At 41.5% G+C, this 24,860-nt stretch overlaps 2 protein-coding genes across 2 annotated transcripts; both read left to right on the forward strand.

The window, feature by feature from the left end:
- Nucleotides 1–1,627: 1,627 nt before the first annotated feature.
- On the forward strand, nt 1,628–6,299 carry LOC121295303 (BTB/POZ domain-containing protein 17-like). The gene is made up of 3 exons (XM_041219776.1): nt 1,628–1,935; nt 3,657–3,939; nt 4,492–6,299. The coding sequence occupies exons 1-3, from the start codon at nt 1,851–1,853 to the stop codon at nt 5,567–5,569; spliced, it is 1,446 nt and encodes a 481-aa protein (XP_041075710.1). The 5' UTR covers nt 1,628–1,850; the 3' UTR covers nt 5,570–6,299.
- Nucleotides 6,300–7,461: 1,162 nt separating this feature from the next.
- On the forward strand, nt 7,462–20,268 carry LOC121295305 (dual specificity mitogen-activated protein kinase kinase 6-like). Its single transcript, XM_041219781.1, has 12 exons — nt 7,462–7,952; nt 13,227–13,293; nt 13,504–13,552; nt 13,715–13,828; nt 14,171–14,290; nt 15,010–15,126; nt 15,486–15,537; nt 17,169–17,296; nt 17,679–17,756; nt 18,376–18,515; nt 19,537–19,582; nt 20,113–20,268. The coding sequence occupies exons 1-12, from the start codon at nt 7,787–7,789 to the stop codon at nt 20,188–20,190; spliced, it is 1,155 nt and encodes a 384-aa protein (XP_041075715.1). The 5' UTR covers nt 7,462–7,786; the 3' UTR covers nt 20,191–20,268.
- Nucleotides 20,269–24,860: the final 4,592 nt, after the last annotated feature.

Raw genomic sequence — 24,860 nt, forward strand, 5'->3', positions numbered from 1 at the left:
TTTACTACAAAGGTCAGTGAGACAGGGAATGGGGGAAGGGCATATTGATTCTTCATTATAATTTAGGCATGTTTTAGCCTGCAGCAGATCATTCCATCACTGGATTCTAATTATCTTTGTCAAGAGATACATTGTGTCTGACACATGCATACACACACGTACTGATATATAATTATAGCTGACTTACATGTAACATTTAAAAAAGTTGTTCGTCTGTGTATTCACAGAATTATCTCCCATATTTTCTAAGTAGAGGCCCCACCCTTCTACCCTCCTATTTCATCCATCAATTTAACATTGACCATTGACATGTGTTTATTATATCATTAAATATATTGCCTGAAATTAGCGTCTCCTTTTCCTGAATCTGTTTTCTCTCCAGAAATAAGGTTTAACTTCCCCACGCTAGTTAAATATTTTTAAAACTATTTAAAAAATTGTGACGAACCAGTACAGACTGGTAATCCATTGCAGTGCCATATCTGTACCAGTGACTTTATAAACTATGATAAATAATCTTCCATCAGGAGAAAAAAGGTTGCAAATCTGGAGGCATAGTATAAAAACAGTTGCCTGAGTTCCCTCTTTGGCCCTAGCTGCCTAATTTTAAATGCTCATATATCTGCAAGCTGCTGAACTGCAATTGAACACCCTCTCGCTCCAGCTAATTTGACTCCTGCAGATCACGACTCAATTTACTATGTCACCATAGCAGTGATAAGCCAAGATACTTTAATGAGCCAGTGGAAAACAGGATCACTTTTCACACACACACACACCCGATATTAAATTCCTGTATTGCATAATATTTCTAATTACTATTTACACATAAGCATACATGAACATGAGTGGGGAGGTTGCAATAGGTTATCAGACCTAGATAGGGCTTTACTGTACTTGATACACATATTCACTGCATATCCCAGGGACACATCATCTATATATATTATATATATATATATATATATATATATATTATATATATATATATATATATATATATATATTATAATCATTTGACCTCTTCCCTTCTTTAAACCACAACTCCCACAGGAAGAAATTTGTGTTGCTGTCCGCCAGTTTTACTTTGGGGGCGACTGCGTGTGAAAAATTAATGTTTTATTTATTTTTGTGTTTGTTTGTGGATCGAGACACTAACTCGTGATGTGTGGTGTTGTCTAAGCGAGCTACTGTGTGAACATACAAAAAGGCTCTTACACAGTGCCTTTTTTCTTACAGTTGAAAGCATCATCAACCAAGCCCTTCACACAGCAGCAGCCCTGAGCACACTGGCTGCTTTCTTTAAATACCCTGCACCTGGCTCTAATTTACAATGATCACCAGGTGCAGGGAATAATGAATAATAAAACAATTAACAGAAATCTAATTAAATTAAACCAATGTGCATTTGCACCTGTTTTTAGGCAGGGAGGAATCTAATCCTCTCCCTGCTATCTTACTCTATATATATATATGCAGTGTGCAGTCAACACATTTCAGTGTTACACTGTACTGTGACCAAAATCACAATTTTGCTTGCACAAAAAAAAGAAAGATCCTACTTGGAGTTGCATGTTTAAATAAATGGTATTTATTAAAGAGTCCATTTGCTTCATTCCTCAGAAGCTGGCTGCTGATCAATGTGACACAACATTGAAAAGGGACTCTCAAAATCAAAGTGGTTGCCTCAGCAACGGCCCTGCCAGATTCCACCAATCAATGGGTCCTCTGCGCTGCAATTTGCCTGAAAGGACCAGCTTCCTACATAAAGAGTGAGGGTCTGGGACTAGCGAAAGCCACACGGGGCAGCGAGCATCCAGACAGGAAAATAATACAGAGAAATAGCCATCATGTTTCAGACAAAAATTCCAGTTCAAATCCAGTGGGGGGTCCTGTTCATTGTCTTCTGCATTCAGATTCTAACAGCTAGTGGAGGTACAGTACTATTCCTTTATTAATTCCTGCATGCCAATCAGTCTATCTATCTATCTATCTATCTAATTACAACCAGTGAAGTGTATTCATTTTGTTTATGGTTCTGTTACGCTGCCCTCCAAAGAGAATATCCACAAAGGAGGGGAATAACAGAAAAACAGACTGGCTTTTTCAATGATCTCATTATTATTCTCCTTCAGTAGCACCGCTGCCAAGTGGTGTGCAGTTGAATACACTCAAAGATAACCAGTAGCACCTAAAAGGGGAAGCCACAATGAAATTGTAAAAAATAATGTACGCTGTACATTTGTGCTCATCTCCAGTCTCTGCAAAGTAATGTAATTCTCAGCGTGCTCTGCAGCACACCCTGCTGGAAGACAAAGAGATTTTGTAGCTGTGTTTCTATCACTTTTCCGCTCTGAGAGATTGACGCGTTACTGGACAGCGCCCCCTTCTGTATTAGACATGCCGCTCTTGTAAATGAAACGTTGACTCTCTTTGGAGTAACTGCGGGCACAAAGCCTGTCTGGTTTTCATCAGTTTAAAGAGGGGGAAGGGGATGCATCTGTCTAGCACACTTTGGACCCCTTCTGCTAACCGTTGGTCACATGGTCTATGGGACAGGGGTGTCAAGGTCCTAATTTGCTTTTAATTGATTTTGCCCTCAGGCATCAGTGCCTTTATTAAGTAAGTATGATCTGTATGCTGGGCAGCAACTACAGCTGGGTAATAAAGGACTACTGTGTCTGTCATGCATCTTGGATCAGCTAATGTCTCTGGTTTGTATATTTAAACAAATGTTTATGACACATTGAGACCTAGTAACACTTTACAATATGCATAAGTTATAAGTTATAAATCTTATAAGTTATAAATGGTTATGGTTATAAGTACGCTATATACAGTATACTGTGCTGTATATGCTCTGCCAGCCCAGGCATTAAGGAGGTGTATTTTGGGAACTGCATTTCTGTGTTTGTGGTTTGTGACTCGTCTTACTGGGTTGATGGACAAGGTTCAACTAGAACTGAGATGTGGATTCCAGTAGCTCTGTCTTGCGGCAAAACCTTCAAACAGAATGAGGTCTGACTTCCGTAAATCTGACAGCTGTTCGATCTTTGCACCCACAATATGTAAGTGTTATTGACAGGGTATTACTAAGAGCAATATTGCATTGTAGTGGAATCAAATATTAATACAAAGAGAAGAGTAGTGGGAAATGAGGAACCTAAGGGAGAGAATATGGAAACGTGCAGATTATTGATAGCGTACCTACACTGTCCACTGTATTTTATTCCAGTTTGAGGGCTGTGCTGATACTCATAATTACCTTTAAGAAGTATTTATCAGCAGGTATTCAATAAATTCATTTTTTAATGCGTTAATTTCAAAACAAGAAAAAATGATCTTTCCCTCACCTTTACAACTAGTATCAATACAAGTACCAATCAACTTCTGCAGTGAGTGTTTTAAGAGCTGATTGGAAGTGAATTTTCCTCTCACCTGGGGTGCTGATGTTTTTACTGCCATACTGCAGGAAAATTAACTTCCAATCTTCTTTTAAAATACTCAATGTGGTAGTTAATTGCCATTGATTGGTACTCAATTGTAAAGGTGAGTGAAGGACAGTTGTTTTATTTTAAAATCAATACATTAAAGTTGATGGTGTGTTGCTGATATATACAGTGTGTATAAGGGTGTCTGTGTTGTGGCCCTTGCAGCTCAGAAGCAGGATGCTCTGCCTGAGAGCAGCGGAGCCCTGATTAACCACTCCCTGATGCTGGTGCAGCTGCTGGAGGCTCTTCTGGCTCACGGGAATGGCAGCGACGTGGCCCTGCGCATTCAGACGCTGCACTCGGACGAGGTGAAGGTGTTCCAGGCACACTCGCTGGTGCTCTCCCTGCAGAGCGAGACCTTCGAGGGGCTGCTGCAGCACCGCAACTCCAGCGGACTGATCCTGAGAGAGACAGCCGACTGCGCCGCAGTCTTCGACAAGTTCATCAGGTACTGTCAGCTCCACACACAATGACACACAGCCTATACACAGCACTTATGTAACATCTAGCACAGTGCTAATTATCCTTTGTTTAATAAACATTATGTTATATGCATTTTTATTCTGTATTATAAAATAAATGCAGCTCACCAGTAAGCTTCAATCCCTTTAAAGGGTGGCAGCCCTATCTATACCATGCTCCTTACCCAGTACAATTATTTCTCTACATCTGTTTCAGCACCTTATTTATGTGTATACAAAATAATCTAGGTATACTACATATTTATAAGGCTTGGTTAGGTGGCTGTTGAGAGTCTACTTTTATTTAACAAGTGCCCTAAAGTCAAACTTGTATAATAAATAGGCCAATGGGATATCATGCCCTAAATGTGAAAAAAAAACAATACTGGCCATGGGGCTGGAGTGCCATCTAGTGGCATTATAGATAATAGCATAAGCATAAAGACTACCTGCAACTGGTCTTTGACATTTTACACAGATAACATTTCACAGTAGTTGGCTGGACTAACTTTTCATTAACAACATTCCTCTGTTTCCAGGTATCTGTACTGTGGGGAAATCACAGTCCAGCTGGAGCAAGCCATCCCACTACACAAGCTGGCCAGTAAATACCGCGTGTCAGCTCTGCAGGAGGGGCTGAGTCACTACATGACCCAACACCTGGCCAGCGACTCCCCGCAGGGCCACGTGGTCAGCTGGTACGACTACGCCATGCGCATCGGGGACGTGGGGCTGAGGGAAAGCTGCCTGCAGTACCTGTCCTGGAACCTGTCCTCGGTCTTCCAGAGCGGGGAGTGGGGGGCGGTGAGCGATGACCTGCTGCTCTCCTTGCTGCAGCGCTCTGACCTGATCCTGCAGAGCGAGCTGGAGCTCTTTGGGGCTCTGGAGAGCTGGATAGGGCGCAATCAGCCTGGGGGGACGACCATTGAGAGCGCGCTGCGGTCAGTGCGCTACGCCATGATCCCCCCCGAGCAACTCTTCCGCTTGCAGAAGCAGTCCCCTGTCCTGCTCAAGTACCACGAGTCGGTCCGGGACCTGCTTTTCATGGCTTTCCAGTTCCACTCGGCCTCCCCTCTCCAGTTTGCCAAGTATTTCGACGTCAACTGCAGCCTGTTCACGCCCCGGAACTACCTCTCCCCAGCCTGGGGCTCCCCCTGGCTCATTAACAACCCCACCAGAGACGACCGCAGCATGAGCTTCCAGACCCAGCTGGGCCCCAGCGGCCACGATTCTGCCAAAAAGATCATGTGGAACGCCTTGTTCTCCCCACGCTGGCTGCCCGTGAGCCTGCGGCCAGTGTACACAGCAGAGCACGGGGCAATGCAGGCGGTGAGGGCGGAGGAAGGGCACCCCCGGATCATCGTCACCCCGGCCACCTCCAGCGTGGACTTCGCGGGCGTCAGCTTCCAGAAGACGGTGATCGTGGTGGCACGCCAGCAGGGCAAGGCGGTGGTGCGCCACGTCTACAACTTCCACCAGAGCACGGAGGAGAGTGCTGACTTCCTGGCACAGGCTGACCTGCAGCGCCGAGCATCGGAGTACCTCATCGAGAGCGCTGTGCACCTGCACATTGTCATCAAGCCCGTCTACCACTCCCTCATCAAGGCCAAGAAGTGATCCCTGCCTCCCCCTGCTCCTCCCCTCACACACTCACCCATGCAAATGCAGCTGCAGACGTCACTGCTGTACAGTATCAGTGGTTTTGGAATTGCATTGTGGCTGCCTTTCTGCTACCCTAACCCCTTTGTAAAGAACCACTGAACTGCCATCCTTGGACCACTATATTGCCATAATGGTTCTCAATAACAAATGTCATTTGAATTTCTGGATTTCTGAACAAGGGATTAACCATCCCTTATAAAAGTCTCCCACAGTAAAAGCATAACAAAGTGTAATAAAGCACGGTGAGAGTATGGTAAAGGATAATTAAGCATTGTAAAGAATAGCGAGGTATGGCACAGCATACTAATAAACCAGGGTAAAGTATATGCTTAGTATAACCACGGAATCAGCATTGCAAAACTGCAAAAATACTGTGTAAAAATACCATGGTAAACTTTTATAAGGGATTCTCCAGTTTGATATATATTCTAGATAATAACAAAGGCGTTGCAGGAGGAAACATGTTTTCAGTCAGGAGCGATTCTCTGAGCGTGTGACTCATTGATCACATGACTCTGCAAGTGGCAATTGCCACTGAAGACAACATGGTTTAGACAGCTACAAAAAAAAAAGAAAAAGTGGACAACAAGCCAAGCAATGTGGTATTATTATTATTATTATTACTGTATGTTAACCCTTTATCTGCTCCTTCATGAAATGCTCAGTCTGTAGTGTGCTACTTTGTGTTGTCAATAAAGAGTTCTTTTTCTCAGTCTGTCTGCAGTGCGCTGCTTTGTGTTGTTAATAAATGTGTCTCCAGATTACAGCACCTGCTTTCACACGTCATGCTGGACAGAAAAGACGGTGCCCTCTGCAGTGCCCCATCACCTCCTTGCTTCGTTAAGGTGTCAGTAACAGCAGCTCTAGTCTACGCCGGTCAGCATTGGCTATATTCTGCACTTGTCCTATATGCTCGCTTTACAAGTAAACTCTGCCATCTAGTGTTCAGTGTAAAGCATTGCAGGTACATCTCAGTTTCCTCTAAAAGAGAACAATTTTACACTTGTCCTGCCATTGATAAAAATAGCTCAGGTTGACTTAATACTCAGTATAAGGGCATAGCACGTCGTAGATCTAATTTCTGAAACTGATCTTGCAAGAATGTATTGTTACTGCGTGGAATTCTAGGAGGTTTATTTATTTATTTTATGTAGACTGAGATTTTTCACGTTAAGAATTGTGAAAAATTATACAGATACACTCAAGTCACAACGTGTTAGATTTTAAAAAAAGTCTCACTATTATATTCATCCACGAATCCTAATGGACAACAAGCAGAATCTTTTGGCTTTAAAAAAATTTCTTAGGGAAACAACATATTTAAAATAGCTGGCATTATAATGTGATGAATGTTTTATGTTTGTTAATCTTGCTACAAAAATGCAACAGCACCCACAAGCGCTGCAAAAAGAGCACGTGGTGTGTGAACAAAACAAGGATCGTTTTTGATGCAGTTCTTAAGAGACTATACTGGTTCGTTTCACGACCCTGATTAGTACTAGTCCCGGACTACCCAATGTTACCTTAGGTAAGGTAAACCAAGATTAGTGTAAATCTGGGTCTGTGAAACCAACCATACGTGTTGCTTTAATCACACACAGGATACGCACGCGCGCGCGTACACACACACACACACACACACACACACACGTGTTCGCTCTTCTACACGTCATTAAAACAGCAGACTGCAAACTGGACCGACCTCTCCTTAACTAAACCATGACACAAAACAAAATCAAGAATAACGTGTTTTTATTTTTAAAAACCTGTATATAAATAATTGCATGCATTACCACAGCAACTGGGGTTCTGAAAGGACTGTGTAAGGTCACTGTATATTGACTAAATACACTTGTATATTATTAGACACCTATATTTTATCCGCGTAGGTGTGCAAACATTCTGAAAAGGTATTAATTTTTGTTGGTAAAACTACATGCCCCATGGTGCTTTGCTTTACGTGCAGGAAAGACGTCTGTTCACACAGACACTCAGCGATCCAAGTTTGGAGCTTTCAGCTGCCAGCCTTGGCCCATCATCTAAGTGCAGCTGAGCTTTCCTTGCAGTGCAATTGCAAAATTCCTCTTTCCAGCCTGTTTTGCAAGGTGTGCATTTCTACTTTCGCTCTCTGCACGGAGACCTGCAGCCCACACCCGGAAAACCTCCAGTTGCATGAAGATCGGAGCCTGCATTTTTCCATCTTTGTTGCAAAGCTTGCCACTGAAGCTCCAGTCAAAGAGAGGGAGAGACAGAGACAGACAGAGAGAGAAGGCAAAATCTTTTTGTGATTCCCCTCCCCCTCATCAGAGCAAAGGGGAAATGTCTGTGTCAAAGGGAGGTAAGATTAGTAGAGTGCAATTCTGAATTAATGCAAGCATGATTGCACTCCGGGCTACATGCATGGGTGCAGCTCACGTTTAGCCATTGCATTTTGAAGTTTGAGTTTTTGCAAGGGTCAGCTGCATTTCCTGTTTAGGTGGTGGTGCCCTTTTACACAGCAAGAGTTCCTGGTGAGACGACGCTTGCAGTAGCTCAGCTGTATATTTATTGACGCTATTGGCATTCTTCGGGAGCTGTCCTGTTTTAGGTCTGCCAGGGACTCCCATATAGACTAATATGCTACAGCCTTTTAGATTGGCTGTGAAAACAAATATTTTTTCAAAGTCAAATTATAGTAATTCAACTTTGTTTGACATACATGTAATTATTATTTATGTACGGTAATTGCAAGGTGAATCATGCATTTGGAAACTTAGTTTTTTTTTTTTTTTTTTTTTTTTTTTTTGGGTGGATGGGCACTTTATTTTTATATGTGAAATTGATTTCTGACCGACTGTAAATATGAACACTTAGTAAATAGTTGCTCTGGACGAAATGTTCCCAATGAGAAATGCTCACATGCTGTTTTATGCATTTCTGCTGTAAATAAATAATAGGTGGACTTTGCAAAAAACGTGCAACAAGGTATCGGAAACCTGAAATATTATCAATTTAAAATATGCATTTATTAATATTACTGTCCTTGTAGAACGTGTGCCATTTCAAGTAAAGCATGTAATCGGGCACGGAAGAGCATACACTTACAGAACAGGGAACGGTTACGTGTGGAAGGGATGTCTTGAGAAACTGTTGGAATGGATATCTTGAGAATACTGTATTATATATATATATATATATATATATATATATATATATATATATATATATATATATATATATATATATATATATATATATATATATATATATATATATATATATATAATCGTGTATGTGCGAGAATATACTTTGACTAAATTATTAGTCTATTTACTTAACTTTAAACAACGACACGAACAATATGGAACTTACTGCGCGTAGACGGACCTTGTCTGTCACTTCTAAGTCACACCAACTGGGGCTGGAGTTAAAAGAGAATTATTACACTCAATAGGGGAACTGCTAAAGGTTTAATTCGTACTAGTGCAAAGCAATGTACTTGGATGACGTGCAGGTGAAGACACACATAATTACATCTGCACCGCTGTGGTAATATTGGGAGTTTTGTTTTGGCTGTTGTCAAGTCAAGTGGTGGAGAAACGCGTATTTATTCTTTCTCAGTCCCACGGTGGGAGAGGTGATAGTCAGCCCCACACAGCGGTCTCATTTTATTTCAGCCACGTAAAAAAATATATGCAGTCAATTTACAAATATATGTTACATTATATAGTTATATATATATATATATATATATATATATAGTATATATATATATATATATATATATATATATATATATATATGGCCTATACCGGATATCAATACATAGTGATGTGACGGAACCACTCTTGGTGATATTGTGTCTATTTAGGCACTTGTTTATATGTTAAAATTGTTACTGACTCTGTGCTAATCCTGTGCACTACTCTGTATAGTTTACTTCATTTTTAACGTTGCCCAGGATGCAGTGGAATGAACCAATCATAAGTAAGGAATCAAATGTTGATGGCAGGCATGCTTCCAGAAAATCATAAATATTATCCGCAACTTTTTTTATCATTTAATGTTACTGAAGATGTTGCAGTTGTGTATGTGTGGGGACAGTGCGTTTTGAACAGCGTGTTGTATTGATGGATTTGCAGAATTATATGTGGTTATATGTGGATCTCGCTTGATACGTTAGTGGGACTGTTTTGCTTGATCCTTATCTTCTAAGCTGCAGCCCAGCACTCTTCTTACCCCTGAGATCATAATCCCAGCTCTGTTATCATGTAAATAGTCCTTGTTCTCTCAGCACCACACCTAAATCCCATTTCTTCAGGCAGTTGGTCGCTATTGTGGTTCCTGCTGCAATAACAGTAAGTTGTCCATTTTATTGTTCCAACAAGCCACAGAATTCCTTCTGCGTTGCGAATTCATGTTCTGCTTGTGCATGTAGTTTGTTCCCGTTGGTAACAGAAAGCTGTGCAATACTTTCTATCTCTCCCGTTAGAAATCAATGCTATGTTTGCATCGCGTCCAAACATGTTTGCAGCAAGGACTGCAGAAAAGTTTCTACAGCAACGGTGTAGCTTCATTTCGAGGATTCCCTGTTTAATCTCCTCATTCCCTTTAGGACTTCTTAAAACCCATAGCAAGCATTCCCCCTCCAGTCCCTTCCGCTCCCCCTGTGGATGTCCAGCACTTTCCCAGTGAAGCGTGCTGTAACTCAGCCAACTGAAATTGTTCTGTTATGTAACAGGTTTGGGAAGTGGCTCTCTGTCTCACCTGCATGAATCTGTATAAATAATTTCATATATGAGCAAGACTCTCTCTTGGCCAGTCAGAGAATTTACCGACATTCAGAGACGTTTTTATTCTAAGTGTCTCATATCGTCTCATGCAGTGGATGCAAAATTGTCATATTCCCCCTTTTTTCTTTTGTTTACAGAAAGATAAATTCTAACACATGCCAGCCCTGTTTAGAAAAGTTCCTGCCTGCAGTTTAGACAGAACTAATAAAAGATGCCGGCACACATTTGTTATATTCCGCTAGTGTTTTCTCAGAGACCAAAACATTACATTGAAGTTTTAAAGGATATTCTGTACGATCATGAATGCAAGTTTAAGGCAGTTCCAGGAGTCAGAGGTTCATTTCTTTATGTTGGGGCCATGCAGCCAGACAACGGGGGTCTGCAAGAGAGATAATGAAGTTGTTGCATTCATTTGTATTACAAATACATTCTTTTGCATCGGTGAAGTTGTAATACTGTAGTTTTATACGCACGCACAATTCAGTTCCGTGGAATTTTAATGCCAAAATATTTAATTTTATGGACGCCAGTTGTGAAACTAGCTTGAATACAGAAATGAATTTGAAATTAATCTAAAATGAAGCTGGGTGCTTTGGCTTGGGAATGGCTGGTTCAGGAATCAGGCTCTGTCTTGAAAAGTTTACAAACTCAAAGAGTTGCTTCTCCCTGAGTCATCCTCCAGGCAGTCATGGAATTCCATTGAAAAATACTCAGAATTCCTGGAATTCTCGGCAGAGCAGTGGCCAGGAGGAGAGGGGAGGGGAGGGACCTGGCCAAGTAGAAAGGACAGGATTGGCAGTTGCTGTTGGGGATGCAGGCCAATGCAGGGTGTCTGAGTGGTAGGGCAGTTAGGATTGGATGTTGCAAGGCTTTGTTTTCGTCTTCACAGTGTTGCTGGGGTAACAGAGTAGACTGTGGTTAGACAAGTGCTGACTGAGCAATCTCTCTTTTCATTACTCCTGTTAGGTTGAATCAGCATACAAGACCCTGAGTAGAGAGAGGGCCTCTCTGTGACAATTTTAAACTGTAGTAACTCGGTGCACTGTTTTAACACATAGTTAATGTATCGTAGCAATTGAGAAACAAGTTAGATGCTAATTAACCCTCTAGAATCCTGAGTTTTATTTCTAATTTATTATAAAATAAAAATTAGTGAAACAGTCATTGATGGATTAATTGGCTGAGTGCCTCTTTTTGGAGCCACACACCTTGCGTACACTGCAGGGATGGAAGTAAGACTCCTATTGCATAGCAGTTTGATCTGTTTATTAGGACTCCCCTGTGCTTGTTACCTATACACTGAGGCTAATCAAAGAAGTATTAATACCTGGAATGGGTGAAACTGCTCTGCAATAGGAGGCTTTATTTCCATCCCCATACTGTAGGCTATATTCTATTCATATAAGCAGGTTTTCATTAATATTTGAAAGGCTTTGGTGAAAAAAAAACAAAAAAAAACTTCGCTTCTTGCTTTTGAATAAAGACGTGTTCTCGGCGCATCGATTTGTTGGCAATAGTTACTAGTTACATATTAGATTATTTTCCCAAATATACAGATCGTTATATTTATTAATATTGGAGCCAAGGCCAACACAATTCCCAGTTTGGCTTCTGATCATCATGCATTTGCCACGACTGCAATATGGTTTTCTCTTTTCATTTCTAGGGATGTTGTAAAAGCACAGCACAGTATGTCTACTTCCTTAGTCTTTTGAAACCTCAAGTACTTGCTTATTTTGCACCCCCATCTTTTTTATTTTTCATTGTCTCTTAGTAACTGCACAACATTTAAATGCTGCCAATGTAACCTTTGCAACCCGCAGCCCATTACAGTAAGAGACTGTTCCACTTCAGGGCTATTATTGCACAGTATTGTTCGATACTCTGTATTCTTTCTCTTGTTCACATCTGGTAAAAGGTAGGTATTGCAAGTAATCTATTTAAAACAAACACAGATGGATTGAACAATAAACTCATCAGGCGATACTTCACAAAAACTCTTTTTGTAAAAACTTGCTTGTACATTAAATATTTCTGGGTTGGTTTGTATAGGGGATTTCCTGGTAATAAAAAGAATGGCAAATACATACTGTGTAGAGAATGCCTGTTATTATAATGTGATGTTTGGTAGACCGCTTTGGGCCTGAAGCTATTTATCCCAGATCATCGTTAGCACAAAGGAATACAAAAAAAAAGTTACAATTCTAACATGAGTAAAACCGAGAATGTTTACAAGCCCCTATGCTTAAATGTGTGTGTTTTGTCTGTTCTGAAAAAATTTAATAAATACTTCCTGTGTTGGGTGTTATTCAGTAATACTGCTTGCGTATCTTATAATGTGACATGGGGGGGACTCAGTTTTAGCCTTATTTTAATAGTGGAATAACGCAGATTTGAATTTAGTTATTTTTATTGCGGAAAACTAAGATCCCTGGTGATAAGGTATCATCTGCTTTGAGAATCTGGGCTAATCCTGATGCAGGCGAATGAGACTCAGTCACTGTCATGCTGTGAGAAGTGTAATTAACTGGGCGGTAAGGTATTAAGCACATTAACGTGAACTGCACTCCTGACATTTCATCTAATAAGAAAATTACAGGCAAGTGTATGAAAGCCAAGCATTTAATTCATATTGAGGATCGATTTATACTGACTTTATTGCTAAACTGTAAAACGTATACAGGAATATAAGTTGTGTATGCTTTTACAATTTGTGTTGTACATATTAAGCATCAACATTTTAATTTTTTTTTTTAAAAGAACTACCTTCTAAGTAGACACAAGTTTCAGCGAATGCCTTCGACTTACTGTGTGTTTGTCTGTCCCGTTCTCATCCACAGGCAAAAAGAAGACTAGGAGGCTGACACTTCCCAAGGAAGTCTTTGAGCAGCCACATGCAACCACAGCGTAAGACAGCTGTCCTCTTATACCTGATCTGAGATGAGCTGTAATGGGGTACAGGTTGAGGGAGAGTTGAGGGATGTGTTACAGTATAGAGGGGTACAGGTTGAGGGAGAGTTGAGGGCTCTGTTACTGTATAGAGGGGTATAGGTTGATCCTGAACTAATTGTGTATAGGAATATTCTAAAATTTTAAAACATGCCTTATCTTTCTCAGACCGCCCAGAGACTTGGACTCCAAAGCCTGTGTGACCATTGGGGAGAAGGTAAGACCTCGGAAGAAAATAATTAACAAACTCCAGCTCCGATCAATTGGTAGAAAAGGTGGAGAAACTCTTGGAAGATGGAATGTCAAGCATGGGAGTTGAAATCCTCCCACTGTGCATTAGGCTTGTGGTTTGCTATTGTTTTATTTTTTCCCTCATCAGAACTTTGAGATGAAGGCAGATGACCTGGAGCAGATCAGTGAGCTGGGTCGTGGGGCTTACGGAGTGGTGGACAAGATGAGGCACGTGCCCAGCGGTCTGATCATGGCAGTGAAGGTGAAATCCTGGGTCTGCCTCAATCGGAGCCCCCTACCCCCTCTGTACCTCACTAGCAGAGCACTCAACTCTCCCTCAATCTGTACCCCTCTATACTGTAACAGATCCCCCAACACTCCCTCAATCTGTACCCCTCTGTGCCCCCAACTCTCCCTCAATCTGTAGGTTGTTTCTTAGGGATGTAGCACAGTAATATTGCAGATCGGTGCTGGACTGAAGCCACTGGAGCCAGACGGCCTCACAATGCTGCTTCTCCACTCTCAGAGACACACACAGTATATGTGGCAGTTTCTGTGGGTGGGCTGGCTCACCACAGCCATTGCTTTGTGTTTGAATTCACAGAGGATCCGAGCGACTGTGAACAGCCAGGAGCAGAAGAGGCTTCTGATGGATCTGGATATCTCCATGCGGACAGTGGACTGCCATTTCACTGTCACGTTCTATGGGGCGCTCTTCAGAGAGGTACAGTGTAGTGTTCTGGACTCCACTTCCCCATTAATAAGTCGTGCTGGACCTTCAGGATTGTTGAGTCCGTGAAATAACGAGACGCGGTTTCTGCAATCGAGCAATTTAGTTTATTTGCCCGAATGAAGTCTATACAGAGCACCTTTCTTGTTGCTGTCTTCTGAGTACTTATCATAGCGAGTATACATACAGGCAAAGTATAACGAGCAACATAGCTGAAGGTTTCAAACAGGTTAGTAAGCTGTAGTAACATAAAATAACAAGAGCTCTCGTACTCTGTTACTAGTAGTTATCTGCCATAGTCTCTTTTTTAATGACCTTTTGACTACTTTTTCAGTGCAAGGTATAGCAGTTCATTACAACTGCATGGGGCTGAGAGAGAACCAGAGAGTGGCGTGAATATCTCCACACTCTCAGTACTAAACGCTTTCTACGCTCTGCTCTGGTCACAGTCCTTGCCATGTTGGCTAATCAGCTATTTTCACCTGGGACATTTGGAAGTCCCAAAAGACCTAGTTGGGTACCCACTCTTTCAAACCTCCTTTAAACAAAAATCTTTGCTTAGCCAGCTAATAAACTATTACTGTTAACCACGATCACATGGTAGATGCCATTCCCTACTTGACGTCCTGTATGTTCATTTGTAATCATTCGAATGTCGGTCTGTCCAGTCCTCTGTCTGTCCTCTTCATCCAGTCTCTTTGTCTGTCCACAAGGGGGACGTCTGGATCTGCATGGAGCTGATGGACACCTCGCTGGACAAGTTTTACAAACAAGTGATCGAGAAAGGCATGGCCATTCCCGAGGATATCTTAGGAAAGATCACAGTCTCTGTGAGTCTGGCCCCCGGGCTTTGATTCTGATTCTTTGACAGCACTTTACTTGGCATATGCCCAAACAACCCTTCTAATTAACCCTTTTTATCCTAGCAGGCGTAGTTGGTAGCAAAAAGGATTTTTTTCAAAATTGTAACCTCATCTTTTGTTTTTGCAATTTTATTGCAGGTAATCATAATATTTTTTAAAGATGTCACCCTGGATGTAACACTTGCTAGACCTGCAATTGTATTCTGGATCAGATTGAGCTGTATTTGTGTGTTATAGAATAGGAGCTGCTATGTGGAGTGTCTACACCCTGTGTGTTTTGCAATGTCTCGCTGACTGCATTAACCATTTCTTCTGTGTCTCTGCAGATCGTGAAAGCTTTAGAGCATCTACACAGCAGGCTGTCTGTGATCCACAGAGGTGAGCAGTGTTGTAAATCGAACCCTGTCATTGTCATCGATTATCGTGCAAATTCTAACGCCGATTTGTCTATCATTATCGATTGTAAACATAACGATAAATTAAGGAAAAAATAATAAATCAATCCCACTGTCCAAAGGAGAAAAAAAAAACCATGGAAATAATTCTCTCTCCTTTTTGTATTTGCTGTTGGGGTTACCGTTTATGAATTACGTAGCCCAGCTTCTACTACTCATTACCGCGGCTGCACAGACGAATTTCACTTTGCTGTCATATTTTAATCAAAACTGCTCATTACTTTGAATTGCCACTTACACTTAGATTTGCATTATCTTCAGAAAATACAACTATATCGTCATTTATCCAAACAGTACATTAAAAGTAGCTGACCCTTTCCTGCAACGGAACTTTCCACAGCGACACATTCTGTGGTTGATCATTTTATTTTGCATCGCCATACTTGAATATGTAGAATATTGCTTTCATACGCGTATGTGGATTTATTATTAATTGATTTACCACGTCACAGCGTTTTGCCCACGTGGATTCGCTTACATGCATTACATGTGAAAAGCGTCACACGGACTGTGAAATTCATTCTTTACGTATTTTGTTGTTTACGTATTATTTTTATTTACCCTGCACTTAAATCCAATGAGTTTATATGTATCGATCCAGATTCCTGATGTGATTATGAACTTGTTTCAATTTCAAAAGGAAAACTGGACAGGATTTATTGATTGACGCGTAACAGCAGCCGATAACCACTCTGGGCTCTCCTCACCAATTGGTAGAGATGGGCATCTGGGGTGGGTTTAGTATCCTGGTATAGTATCAACAGGTATTGTTAAGCGAGTGTCCAAAATGAATAAAAAAATGTCTGCGATAATTACTGCAGCCAATTATGTACAACAATTTCTCATTCTACATGGTGATGGTAGCAAACTGTGTTGTACAACCTGAAATGTTTCATTGGAACACATACGTTGAGCTACGATCCAGTGGCATTTAGACAGACCAATCAAAAACTAAAAAGGCTGCGGATAGTGCATTGCTTCAAAATGAAAATATAAAAAAAAAAAAAATTCTGAAACAGCGGTACATTGCAACGTAGTAGTGTTAAATATTATTAGTTTTGCTCAAGACAGATGGCTACACTTGGGACTGATTTTAAAACGAAGGAATAAGTATAAAATAAATTTACAAAGCAGGTTACTCGTGATCTCTGCATCATTATCCTGTATTTGTTCACAGACGCATATTCTCAGTGACTTTTAGAAGCAACAATACAGGTTATGTTCTTGACAGTAAGTTAATATATACAAGACAAGTTTTTAATTTCATGGGCTATTCAATTTCATTAAACTATTATCGATTTTTTATTGTGGAGTCCCAATCGGTAGATAATTTGATTATCGTTATTATTACAAGCCTAGAGGTGAGCCTGTATTAGCTGCACCATTGCCAGGTCTAGCGATTTTAAGCGGGTTCGAGTCACACATAGGTGTCACATTTACAGTAGTTGTGGGGGTTGCAATGAGCTGCTGAGCTTGACTGATCCCCAGGGTAGCTTCGCAGCCCCTCCCTACAGCTGTGCCAGTCTGACCCTGTTTCCTCGCTCTCCTGTGCAGACGTCAAGCCCTCCAATGTGTTGATCAACACGCTGGGACAGGTGAAGATGTGTGATTTCGGGATCAGCGGCTACTTGGTGGACTCAGTTGCCAAGACGATGGACGCTGGCTGCAAGCCCTACATGGCTGTGAGTCCCACTGTCTTTGATCTGGGAGTAACACATGAGAGGTTTGGTGTCAGTGGAGCAGGGTTTAGACGCTTGTAGGGGGTAATATCACAAGTCACCTAGGCGAAAATTCGGTGAGCTGGTAAGAGTCGGATCAATTATGTGTTGATCTTTTACTGAGCTGGTTATAAGAAGTCCCAGTCGATGTTTCCTGGAAATTAATTTGTTTTTGGAATGAGAGTAGACAACAAACGGCTGACAATTTTTTCTTTTACCACCTTGACCAGTTCATCCAGCACCAAGTCTTCTGAACCAGCAGGACTGTTTTTTTAACCAGTGCTGCTCATTGCTGGAATTTGCAGTACCGCGGGTATAAGAATTCTCCCTGTGCTTTTCATTCCAGCCTGAGAGGATAAACCCTGACCTCAGTCAGAAGGGCTACAGTGTGAAATCGGATATCTGGAGTTTAGGAATCACGATGGTAAGTCCCTTGTGTGTGTGCACTGTGCCACCCCGTCACTTCCATGCTGAAGGTACTGTATTCCTGTCTAATGCATATATCTCTGCAGTTTCAGTGGTGTGTTACACTGAACTGTTTATCCTCTGGTTTCAGTGGTACAATTATAAATCTAGGGGCCTTATTTTCAAAGCGTTTTCCTTCATTCTTTATTGAATTCAATAAAAGTCATCTTGTGTTTACAAAAATGACAAACAGACACCTTCGGAGCTCTTAAAAGCGCTTGGGTTCTGTTATTCAGGTGTTCTAGTGTCGCAAAATTTAAGCAGGTGTTTTACCACTTTCAAAAAAAATATAGGAGTTCATTAAAGACCAGCGGAAACGCTTTGAAAACATGGCCTGAAGTCAAGCAGACAAATGTTTAAGCTTGTGACCTCTTCGGTGTGCTAGTGCTGCAAACTGAGTTCATTGTTTCCCTGGACGAAGCTCTACCCAAAGAGCTTATCTGCTTGACTTTTAGCTAGTTTCTTCCAGTTTCACCTGATTGAATGTTTGAAAGTCCTGGATAGTTCTGTAGTAGTGCAGGGAATGTGTGCATACCTGTCTGATGGATCTTTCTCTCCCGCTGTCTCCCTTCTCCCAGATTGAGCTGGCCATCTTGCGGTTCCCCTATGATTCCTGGGGCACGCCCTTCCAGCAGCTGAAGCAGGTGGTGGAGGAGCCCTCCCCGCAGCTCCCAGCCGACAAGTTCTCAGGAGAGTTTGCCGACTTCACCTCCCAATGGTGAGCTGAAACCTGCACAGGGGAACAGCCGAGGTTCTGAGCAGACCTGGGGTCAAGTTATAATTACAATTACACAAAAAATAACAAACTACCGCCCACATTTAACAAGTTCACTGTGTTTATTCTAAATAACCAAGCAGTTAATCACAGGTACAAATATAGAAATATAACTTACATTGTACACTGTTGTATAACTTACATTGTAACTGTTACTAATTAGGAATTGCACAATTACATTTTTAATTGACCCGAGGTCTAATTCTGAGCAAAGACAACCTTGCCGGAAACAACTTTTACATAAAATGAAATTAAGGGTAGGGGGGAGGGGGTTCAAATGGGCTTTCTGGTAAAAGAAATGCTGAGGCCCGGGATTGGGGGCAGGTGGTGTGTTGCACCAGGCCAGCTCGGAGCTGTGCTTGGGTCCCGTTCCAACTAGCGCTTCCGACAGAGCTTCCCTCTTCCTGACCTTGCTGCTCGGGGCTGGTTCCTGTCAAACTGCGAGGCCCTCTTTCTCACCGAGTGGAGCTCTCTGTCTTGCATTGAGCCCTCCAGGCACTTCAGACCCCAGGAGACAGGATGTGTGTGTGTGTGTGCGCAGCGTGCATCCTTGAGTCTCACTTTTCCCAAATTAGTCAGAGGATGGGGTGGAGGCTGAACGTAGTTGTTGTAATTGATCTAAAGTCCCCGGGAGCATCTTTATTCAAATGTTGGGGTTTTATACCCAAAGTAAAAACACCTTTGCAATAGATTCTGTATATCACGGATGGTAATGAAGACATTTTCAAGCTTGTAGTAAAACCTTTTAATGAGTAAAACTGCTGTACAATAGGAGTCTTATTGCTAGCCCTGATACAGAGTAAGGACACAGTGTTCGAGACACACTGGGCATTGTCACCCTTCTCCTCTATTGGGCTAGTTTTTGGGGCAGCTTTTGTTGTGCTGGAAATAGAAAAAAGATTCCTGTTGCATAGCACTTTAAGCCATTCTGGATTTACAATGTTTAAAACCTTTTTTTTTCCAGCTTAAAGAAGAATTCCAAAGAGAGGCCAACATATGCAGAGCTCATGGTGAGTACCCTTGCTGTGAATACCAGTGTATTGAGCCCACAGTGCAGGGCTGTGTACCGTAATTATAACTGTATACTCTGTGTGCCTCTGTGCTCTAATTACAGGTGTAGGGAATTTGCCAAGTAATGCGCAAGAACAGCTGATCATGATCGTGTGGCACTTCATTCATACTGCCACAAGAGGGCAGACCTGCTCCTCTAATGACAGGCCTCCAAGCTGTTTCCTATGTCTGTTTGTTTTTATATTGCCGAGCTTGAGCTAGGATCTGTGTGCAACCAGTAGTCCAATGTGAATAAATTTACAAACCTATAACCCATACCTCCGGTGCTGAATCCGGTCTAGCATTGCTCGATCCAGTTGTAGTGGATGGAAAATAGTAGGCAAGTGTTGAGCATTTGGTTAACATATCCCAGATCATACCGTACTTGATCCAAATCAAATCGTCTTTAATCTGTGCAGAACTCCTGTGCGGTAGGTGCTAAACTAATAATACGTACTGTTTTTTCTCTCTTGTGTTCTGAACCTGGCAGCAACATCCCTTTTTCACCCTCCACGATTCCAGTGAGACGGACGTGGCCAGCTTTGTGAAGATAATCCTGGGGGACTAAGTGAGCCTCCGGGCCCACACGCCTAGGGGAGGCAGGACTACTCCACTTACGCTCCAATCGCAATCCAGAAACCAAGAGGAAACCTGCGTTCCTGGGGGCCGGGGGGGGGGGGTGGGGGGGGGGGGGGGGGGGGGGGTTGGGGGGGGGGGGGGGGGTGGGGGGGGGGGGGGGGGGGGGGGGGGGGGGGGGGGGGGGGGGGGGGGGGGGGGGGGGCGGGGGGGGGGGGGGGGGGTGGGGTGGTGGGGGTGGGCTTTGTGTACCCTGCCGCCTTGTTAGGCGCGTGGACCTCTGAATGGTATGTTGCAGAATGCAAAGGCTTGGTAGCTGTGTTGAGATATGTCAAGCGCAGAGAGCAGACTAGACGAGGGACGTTTATCACACCAGGGCCCTCTAGGTGATAGTCGGTAAAAATAATATCCTCTTCCTCTGCTCTGAAACAGAGGTCAAACTCGGCTTGCTCCTCCCCAGGTGTTATGAAGTTGTGTGCGCGTGTGTGTACAATTTGTTTGTTATTTCAGTGATTTTATTATTTATATTAAATGCTTCAATGAATCTGTTTTTAAGACGCTCATCTTGTGTGATTTTACAAAAAAATATGTAAAAAAAGAAAAAATAATCAGAAAAGGAAAAATCACTTTAGAAGAGTTTTGCTCATAAATGGGTTTATTGTTTTCCATTATTATCTCCAATAACGAGTATATAAATAAAGTATACAATCTTTCGTTTTAAGTGTAGTGCACACAGACACTGGTAATGGGTTGTCTAAAATCCAAGTAAGAATTCAGCTTTATCTGCTACTGTCCACCCCACACACTTTCTAGATGAACATGACCTAGGCTGCAGCAAGTAATTTTAAACTAAGCAAGACTGTATGCATAGAATGATCCTGCATAGATTGAACAAGCAGGACCCTGGGGCAGTATCTTTCCTGAATGCCTCTCAATGTACAGATTGCTCTATCACAAACTAGGACTGATCAGTTCATGTCACACTCCCACTGCATGCTTTTTTCCACTCCTGTATTTATTATACCAGAATTCTCCAGGTGCTTGTGTAACACCTTATATCACCATGCATTTTACATTAACATTTTAGGGTGGGCAGGAGGGATGAGAGCTATTTTATAATGGCAAAAATCCACATCCCTTTTTTTTTTAACCTTGGTATGGACCTTTTGTATGGACTTTCTGCATAGCAGACACTGCCATCAGGTTTTCAGAACATAATTTGCTATTATCAAGATCTCAAATCATGCTGGATTAAGTTGCGGTCCTGATTTTTTTTTTTTTTTTATGTGTGTATTTTTTCTGATCCACACACATAGTTTCTACTGTATCTTTTTAATATTGTGTTGTCTGATAGTCACACAATAGTTACGTCAAAGGCAGCATGTGAGGGTAGGAATAAACAACGCTTTGGGGTTGATGGATCCAGATTCATTCACAGAGCAGGTACTGGATCAAAACAGTACTGCAACTTTAAGACATTACTGCTGGATTTTGTAGTGGATCAGAGTTCTTTATGTAGCAGTCCTCCTTTCATTAGGACCGGGCAAAAAAACCCCAACATTTTAATATTGCGATTTTCAACACAAGGTAAGTGTGCAAATGCATTTTTTGTGAATATTATACCTCAAATGCTTTCCCTTTTTAAAGTGTTATTGTTTACCTTACAATTCTGTTGTGGTTGTTACTTTGCACATAATATTGTAATAGTAATTGTGCTTTTAATATTTTAAAATGTTTTCTTAAAGGGGATGTGAAATCCAAAGGATATGCCCAGTCCCTAGCGTGTGTGCGAAGCACACAGAGAAGTGGAGTGAGACTTGTGCGCTAGTAATCTCGTTTTTAAATCAATCTGGCAACAGTTTCTAAACACTACAGCTGTGGAAAGAAAGGAAAAAGTAGGAATCACTGTGAATGTAGCAGCTAGCTGGAAAATGCATTCAGAGTTATATTCAGCTAAATCTGCAATAATCTGAACCAGCAGCAGTAGTGTCTCTCCATGCATGTACTGAGGGGTAAAGGTTGTAGTATATTACAAGAGTGTGTCATCTCCCCCCTCCCAACACACATCTATGGAGTGTCACGGTTTAGCCCCCAAAACTGCATTACCAGATAGGCAGCTGTATTAGAAAAAACAGTAAATAAACAAATGTTTATGTTTTTGGTACCTTTTATGATGGCTTTGTAGAACGAATTCCAGCACACTGCAGTACTAATAGCAACAGAAAGCCTTGCTCTCACATATATATGTATGTGTGTATATATGTGTATATATATATATATATATATATATATATATATATATATATATATATATATATATATATATTACTATAAGGGAAAGAGCATGCAGAATGCAAGTGAGGTGTGTTATTTAAGTAGTTTGTATGTGAATGACTTGAAATTGTTAATATGCAAATTAGGTGTCAGATGATTGGCTAATTTATTAAATGAAGGTGAAGTACAAAGGGCACACTGCCAGTTGTGTGTGTGTGTTTATGCTCCAGGGGTTAGTTTATACTGACGGCAGAGACAATGACAACATTGGGGTCCTACCATTGTTATTGGCAGAGTAAGGGCTGGTTCACACTTCTGTTGCAGACGGATACGATACGTCAGGTGCAGACCGTTATAAACGCTGCACAGCTTCACTCCGACCATTAAGCAAATGTTGACGTTTTTCAACATTATCCGACCCCATGCGATTTGAGGTCGCAGACGCATGAGAAAAGGCTGCACGACTTTCCAAAAAGTCGCAAGAGTGTGGATGACGTAATTCCAACGTGTCGTGCAGGGTCGGAGACCCTCGACTCCGACCAGAAATGATTGAGTCTGAAGTATGAACCAACCTTAAGGCTTAAGGACAAGAAACATGTGCATTGCTCTGCATCCACAAGGGGTGCTGTTCTAAATGGATGGATCTTTGGTGTTAGAAGGGCAGTGTCGGAACTCATGTCTTCTGCTAACATTAGACGAATATGGCTGTGGATTGTGTTGATACAAGTAAAGCACAGTATTACTGCATATCAAGTACAATCAGAAATACTCATTGGTGCCATCAGTATCTTCTAAAATCATTGTTTTACATTATTTTCAATGTTCCTTTCTGATAGACAAAATGCTGCCGACTGGCATAATCAATCTGGCATAATCAATCTTGGTTATTACTGTTATTAATAATTGAACTCTCCTGCAGCCGTTTCTCTAACTGGACCTTGTTGTGCATAGTGTGAGTCTGGATCTGCAGACTAACATGCATTCATCAAGAGACAGTCCATTCTGAAGCTAGCAGTTCCTGTGCTGGCTTGTATACGAATAAAGCTGCCATGCGTGTGCTGATTTGTTAGTCTTCAGAATACCAATGGTGGGACCCTGTGCAAAAATGAACTTGCAGTCAATATTTTAGCTGAGGCACTGTACCAGAAGTCAACCCCCAGGGTTAACAGTTCTCAGCATATCTACACATAACTGTAAGCCATCTGCAAAGACTAATGACTGTTCGTTTAGGGTTGAATACATTTTTATGAATCTTTTAGATTGCACTGTCTGATTGTGTGGAATTGGTATTTTTACACAGTAACAAAATAAGTGTGTTTTGGTTGGTGGTGTGTTCCCTTGATGTCAGAGAAACTTTATGAAATTATGGGGTGGGGGGGAAAATGCTGAGGTCCGGGACTGGGGACTTTAATGGAATAAGAGATTAGAACTGTGCTGAACTGGGGTGGTGTTGTGCGTGTTTTAGGGCAGAATTCGACTATAGGTCCCCGAAATACATGTTAAAATCACATGTTTTATGATTTCTTATGATTTTTTTTGCTTTTGTTCAGCTTTTATGATTAAGTGTTAGAAATTATGGATGAATTACAATGAAAAAGTGTTACACAGTCTGCAAATAAAATTGCAAAATCCTTGGTTTCCTCTCTACCTTTGCCTCTACTTTTTAATGATTTTCTATGACTTGAGAGAGAAGTGTTGTAAAGATTGACTGTGTAAAGCCTACCTAACGTTTTGATAAGTCTATACATATATATATATATATATATATTATATATATATATTATATATATATATATACACACACACACACACACATACAGTGCCTTGCAAAAGTATTCAGACCCCTGACCAATTCTGTGATATTACTGAATTACAAATGGTACATTGAAATTTCGTTCTGTTTGATATTTTACACTTAAACTCAAAATCAATTATTGTAAGGTGACAAGTTTGCACCGATGAAAGAAATTGCCCTAATGAGGACACAATTACATTACCATTGGCCTCCACCTGTGAACCATTAAAGTTGCTGTCACATTTTCTAGATAAAAACCCCACTGTTGAAAGATCATTGGTAAGGCTGTGAATCTGAAGGAAAATGAAGACCAAAGAGCATTCTACAGAGGTTAGAGATAAAGTAATGCAAATGCATAGATTAGGGAAAGGGTACAAAATAATATCCAAGTGTTTGGATATCCCAGTGAGCACAGTTGGATCAATAATCGGGAAGTGGAAGCTACATCACACCACCCAGGCACTGCCAAGAAAAGGCCGTCCCTCAAAACTCAACGCTCAAACAAGGAGATTTGTGAGAGAAGCCACAGAGAGGCCAACAATCACTTTGAAGGAGCTACAGAGTTCAATGGCTGGGAGTGGAGTAATGGTGCA

The sequence above is a fragment of the Polyodon spathula genome, chromosome 20, assembly GCF_017654505.1.
Source record: "Polyodon spathula isolate WHYD16114869_AA chromosome 20, ASM1765450v1, whole genome shotgun sequence".
NCBI classification, from domain to species: Eukaryota; Metazoa; Chordata; class Actinopteri; order Acipenseriformes; family Polyodontidae; genus Polyodon; species Polyodon spathula.

What these genes read in the sequence shown, in the direction of transcription:
- LOC121295303 (XM_041219776.1), top strand. Translation starts at nt 1,851, where the DNA reads ATGTTTCAGACAAAAATTCCAGTTCAAATCCAGTGGGGGGTCCTGTTC. An exon ending in GATTCTAACAGCTAGTGGAG is followed by an intron (nt 1,936 to 3,656) that starts GTACAGTACTAT and finishes TGGCCCTTGCAG; the next exon opens with CTCAGAAGCAGGATGCTCTG. An exon ending in GTCTTCGACAAGTTCATCAG is followed by an intron (nt 3,940 to 4,491) that starts GTACTGTCAGCT and finishes CTCTGTTTCCAG; the next exon opens with GTATCTGTACTGTGGGGAAA.
- LOC121295305 (XM_041219781.1), top strand. Translation starts at nt 7,787, where the DNA reads ATGAAGATCGGAGCCTGCATTTTTCCATCTTTGTTGCAAAGCTTGCCA. An exon ending in AATGTCTGTGTCAAAGGGAG is followed by an intron (nt 7,953 to 13,226) that starts GTAAGATTAGTA and finishes TCTCATCCACAG; the next exon opens with GCAAAAAGAAGACTAGGAGG. An exon ending in CAGCCACATGCAACCACAGC is followed by an intron (nt 13,294 to 13,503) that starts GTAAGACAGCTG and finishes TATCTTTCTCAG; the next exon opens with ACCGCCCAGAGACTTGGACT.